At 32.3% G+C, this 5,733-nt stretch overlaps 1 protein-coding gene across 1 annotated transcript; it reads left to right on the top strand.

Annotated features, from left to right (window-relative positions):
* Nucleotides 1–3,309: 3,309 nt before the first annotated feature.
* LOC105308450 (olfactory receptor 5D18) lies at nt 3,310–4,283 on the top strand. Its single transcript, XM_011384421.1, has one exon. It carries the CDS (start codon nt 3,327–3,329, stop codon nt 4,266–4,268), a length of 942 nt encoding a protein of 313 aa, XP_011382723.1. The 5' UTR covers nt 3,310–3,326; the 3' UTR covers nt 4,269–4,283.
* The last annotated feature ends 1,450 nt before the right edge of the window (nt 4,284–5,733 follow it).

Raw genomic sequence — 5,733 nt, 5'->3', positions numbered from 1 at the left:
CAATATTATTTAGTATTTATTATATTCCTTTTGCTATATCTCACATCCCCATGACTATTTTGTAGCTACCAATTTGTACTTCTTAACCACTTCCCTTTTTCAAACATCTCCCAACCCCTTCCCATCTGGTAACCCTCAAAATATTCTCTGTATCCATGAGTTAGTTTCTCTTTTGTTTATTTTTTTTCTTTAGATTCTATGTGTAAGTGAAATCATAAAGTATTTGTCTTTCTCTAGGATCCTCTAGTTCCATTCACGTTGTTTCAGATAGCAAGATTTTACTCTTTAAATTTATTTTTGACTGAGCAATATTTCATTGTATATGTACCACTTCTTTATTCATTCATTCACTGAGAGACAACCAATTTGCCTTCATGTCTTGACTATTGTAAATGCTGCAATTAAGATATGAATGTGCATGTCCCATCAAAGTAGTATTTTGGGTTTCTTCAAGTAAATATCCAGAAGTGGGATTACTGGATACTTCTTAGTCTCTTGTTCTAGCTTTTGTTTTAAAGTCTATTTTGTCTGGTATCACTACCCCAGATTTTTTTTTTTCATTTCCATTTTTATGAATTATATCAATATTCTTATAAGCATAGCCTTGTATATAATGGATATGTAAAAATGTTTGTTGAGTGAAGGGACATTATAAACCTTTGGGAAAGCTACTTTTAAGATTTTTCTGAAGGAGAATATTTGAGATACTCTTTTCCATTAAAAAATTACCTGCAGGAAATTTTACCATGCTGTATTTGATTTTGAAAATTCTAGATTTCTATTATAATAAACCTGACAAGTGAAAGGAAATTCAGCAGAGCAGACATTAGTTTTTATTTTATTTATTTTATATTTTATTTTATTTTGTTTTATTTTATTTTACTGTCCAATTTCAATACTCACTTCTTTTCAATAAAAACATCCTTATCCCTCTTTGTGAACTATCTCCTCCCTGCATTCAAATTACTCACAGTTCTGGTACATTTGGCTCTATTCACAGTTCCGTGGAAGGTTATATATTTATCATTCAGTAAAGATTCATAGAATCTATGCTGGTCATTGATCTAGGATCTTGAAATACAACAGTAAACAAAGAAATAAAAAAAAAATTCTTGTTCTCCTGGAATTTTTATTATAGCAGGGGAAACAAACAATATAATCAATGCAATAAATAAGCATTGAAATGTATTTGAACCATGATAAGTACTTTAACCACTAAATTGGGTAGTAGAGTAGCTCTGAAGCATAATAGCATGATCATTGAAGGTTTCCCAAAAAAGCTGCATTTGAACAAAAACTTCAGGGAATAGATTTCGGTGTAGAGAAAACACTAGTTAAAAAAAAAAAAAAGCAAGGGGGTAAGACTAGCTGGAGAAGACAGAGGAAGGAACGCATAATAGAAGATATTTGAAAGGAATTAGATCATTTTCTTAATTGAATATTTAACTTTGTAAATATTTATGCTTTAACTCTCAATGTACCATGATGACCTAATGGATGGATCTCACGTTTCCTCAATATGGCAAAGAGTGGGTAGTATGAAGGAAAAGGACTATTCTGGCATATAGTAGTCACTTGATTAATATTTGATATGAAGACTTTTAAAATTATATAATTTTGATAATTGAAGGAAGGTATGAGAGTGATCAGGGGGCTGGGGAAAGTGATTTTAAAATATAAATTTTCATATGAAGTACCCCTTATGCTGCTCCAGGCTTCCAGTACACAGGACTTACATCAGAGCAAGAAGATTAATTTTAATTGTTTATTTCATGACCTCAAGAGCATGAGGCAACAGAGAGTCTCTAGGGTTCATATCCCAAAGGTTGTGACTATACATATAAGAATATATGCATCACACCCAACCAAGAGAGGTCCTACCTTTGCCATCAGCAGGTTTGTTTTAAGATTCTAAAGACAGACTGACATTAATTTCAATAAAGGGTTTCTAAAAAACTATATGGGAGAGGAAAGTTAGCCTTTAGATCTAGGCAGTTCTTGAGAAACATTTAGTCATTGTGGAAGTTACATATCTGAACATATAAGGAAGAGCTTTGCATTAGAGTGCCTGGCTCAGCTGAGCTCCCCAATAACAGCTCCATGAACAGCAGGACCTGGCGTGGGGAAAAGAAGAGCTTGGAAAATTTTGGAAATTTGTACTGTCTTGCTTCTTTACATTTTTAAAAGTGTAGTTGAGGTAGAATAGACAAGAGTTTAAACAAAATGAAATAAGGAGAGATTGAATAGATTCTCTAATGAAAGAAATTAAAAGGGACCAGTTTTATTGAAGATTATAAAGCAAGACACGTGGCACTAGAGAGCAAAAATTACAGCAAAAAGGAGGAAATTATAAGGAAGAAGATTTCAGGTGTTAAATTTCCTGAATTCAAAGATATAAAAATTTTTATGAGTGATTTAATAATAGCATTTGGGACACAAAAACCATTACATTAAAAATAACATTAATTTAAAATGAATTTTTAAATAACATAGACAAAGTAAATGTTATTTTAAGAAAAAATGTGAAAATCAGAATGTCCAGCTTTGTGATGGATTGTCTTTTGAGGTTGTCTTTAATACTCAAATTTATGAGAATAGGAACAAATAGGACCCTTGACTGTCTCGGTCTCACATATGATCTGACATCTTTACTGATGGTCCACCTAAAACTATTATTAATTATTAATAATTAATATTACTAATATTAACTAATATTTCTTAATTAGGATTCCTTGAGTTGAGGCATATACCTTCTGAAAAAAATTAAGATTTATTTTCATATCAGTTGTACTAAATCAGAAAGAAAACAAAGATTGAAATGTTACAGAAAATTAACAATACAGATACAAACTTAAAGTGTTAAGGGGTGTTACTTCTTATTGTCAGAATATGAACATATGATGCAAAAATTAAATAGTTTAGAAATTTCTCATTTTTGTTACTGATTATAGGGCTGATATAATTAGTCATTGTATTAAGCTAAGCTTATCTTTTATGATCTTGTGATGTTCAGTGAAGCTGAAAGTGTTATGCAAACAGAACCATAAATCACTTGATCTCATAATCTTATTTATAAATATTAAAAATTACAATCGAGAACTTAAAAATATTAAGTAATTGTATTCCTTTATGCAAATAAAAAAATTTTAATAGTTATGTTTAAAAATATTAGACATTTAGAACATCTTGTATAATAAACAGAAAAATTCTGAGATATTTTGCTTCATCACCTAGTATTGGTAAGGGGCATTAACAGACCTTCTTATATCCTCATTCTCTTTAATGCTTTTTTTCAGGACTCACTCAAATTCTGACCAATAGAAACCATGTTACTGTCAAAGAGAAATAAAAGTGAAGCCACGTTCACTCTCTTGGGCTTCTCAGATTACCCAGAACTGCAAGTCCCCTTGTTTTTTATTTTTCTGGTCATCTACAGTGTCACTGTTGTAGGAAATATTGGAATGATTGTAATAATCAAAATTAACCCCAAACTGCACACTCCCATGTACTTTTTTCTCAGCCACCTCTCATTTGTAGATTTCTGCTATTCCTCCATCATTGCTCCCAAGACCTTGGTAAATCTAGTCATAGAGGACAGAACCATTTCATTTCTAGGATGTGTAGTACAATTCTTTTTCTTCTGCACCTTTGTGGTAACTGAATCCTTTTTATTGGCTGTGATGGCCTATGACCGGTTCGTGGCTATTTGCAACCCTCTGCTCTACACAGTCGCCATGTCCCAGAAACTCTGTGCCTTGCTCGTGGTCGGGTCATATGCATGGGGAGTAGCATGCTCCTTAATACTCACATGTTCTGCTATCAAATTATCATTTCAGGGTTTCAACATAATTAATCATTTCTTCTGTGAGTTCTCTGCATTGCTCTCTCTCTCTTGCTCTAATACTTATGTCAACCACTTGCTGCTTTTCATTTTTGCCACTTTTAATGAGATCAGCACACTATTCATCATTCTCCTGTCTTATGTGTTTATCCTTGTGACTGTCCTCAAGATGCGTTCAGCCAGTGGTCGCCGCAAAGCGTTCTCCACCTGTGCCTCACACCTGACGGCCATCACCATCTTCCATGGCACCATTCTCTTCCTCTACTGTGTGCCCAACTCCAAAAACTCCAGGCACACAGTCAAAGTGGCGTCTGTGTTCTACACCGTAGTGATTCCCATGTTGAATCCCCTGATCTACAGTCTAAGAAATAAAGATGTCAAGGACACAGTCAGCAAGTTATTGGACATTAAAGTATTTTCCTTTTGAGCATATTATTTAGTGGAGTTTACCCTTACATGTAAATAAAGTGTGTTCATAAATTTTGATTCTAAAGATAACTTTAAAAGTATTGAAGAGTTAATATATAGTGGAAAGGACTTGGATATTGATTCATAGAGAATACACTTAACTCTGTCTCTTACTTACTGAAAAAAATCAGAAATCTCTCTCATCTTTAATTTTCCATTTACGAAATTGAGACAACATAAGCTAGCTCCTAATCTGATTGTAAAGATTAAAAGATAATATAGATATCATGTGGAATTCCTTATAAAATCTCTTATTAAAATTAAGAAATGTTAATTTTATCCCCCCTTTTTGATAACATATCTGGAACAGACTAAGCTCTCAATAAACACATGAATATCTCTTATAAAATTATAAATAGCAGTTAAGATAACACACAATCTTTGTCCTTTGAGAAATGCAAAATCTGATGTTGACAGTAGAGCCATAAAGAAAGTGGTCATTGTTCAAGGTAGAAAATAAATATAATAAAGGATTTGACAGAAAGAAAAGTTCAAAACTATTTAGGGACTTTAGAGGGATGCTTTCATAAAATAGGTATAGTTTGCACTTGGCCTTCTGATTTCAGAAGTTTCAGAAGATGTGTATCAACAATGTAGAGATTTTATTCAGAAGACAAAAACCTGACAAAAATGAGGAGATCAGAATGTAATACTGAATGAATTCAACAAATTTTTAATTGAGTAAATACTGTATAATGTGTGTGTGTGTGTGTTGTATTGTGTATATATGCAACTTGGCATGAATGGAAAGTTGATAAAATATGGTTGTTTTCAAAGAAGCTCTAGTGAGGCAGTATGATAAGCTGTGATAGGCTCCACCAGAGGGTCAAAAATGGTATACCGGATCTCAGAAAATCTTATATGCAAGAAGTAAGCATGATTAGAGCCTGTTCTACCTGTATTGCATGCTATTATTCTGTCTATGAAGACATCCAAAACATTATCAGTCCTTTATTAAATTAACTTTTTTCTCAACATGAGCCTAATCTCTGAATCCTTCTCAACGGAACTTCTACCTTAAAAAAAAGTGCTTGGAGTTGCCCTAAGTCTTGAAAACTAATCGCTGACATAACCTTATTCAAAATAAAATGAGAGCCACATACTTGCTAGCATAAAGACCTGTTTAATCTGGCAAATTAAAAATATCTGATCACTTTAATATTATCATTTTTGCTTGAATAACTTGTACATTGTTCTCCTCTCTGCCAAATCATCAGTATATTGGAAGAAATAAATTTCCAAATGTTTCGGTAAAGAAGAAAAATAACCTGGGGGAGAATTTTATTTGGGCTTAATAAAGTTATTTGAAATGTTTGTATTATTTTGATCTTATCATCATTATTAAAATTTTTTATTCATATGCAGTATTTGATAGTGAATCAATTAAATAACCATTGTATACAGGTTAATAAAATATGTAAGAA

The sequence above is a fragment of the Pteropus vampyrus genome, unplaced genomic scaffold, assembly GCF_000151845.1.
Source record: "Pteropus vampyrus isolate Shadow unplaced genomic scaffold, Pvam_2.0 Scaffold579, whole genome shotgun sequence".
Taxonomy (NCBI): domain Eukaryota; kingdom Metazoa; phylum Chordata; class Mammalia; order Chiroptera; family Pteropodidae; genus Pteropus; species Pteropus vampyrus.
The sequence above is the reverse complement of the archived record's forward strand: the minus strand, read 5'-3'. Positions and strand labels throughout refer to the sequence as shown.

Bases quoted from the DNA above. Each gene is read 5' to 3' on its own strand.
- LOC105308450 (XM_011384421.1), top strand. From the start codon at position 3,327: ATGTTACTGTCAAAGAGAAATAAAAGTGAAGCCACGTTCACTCTCTTG.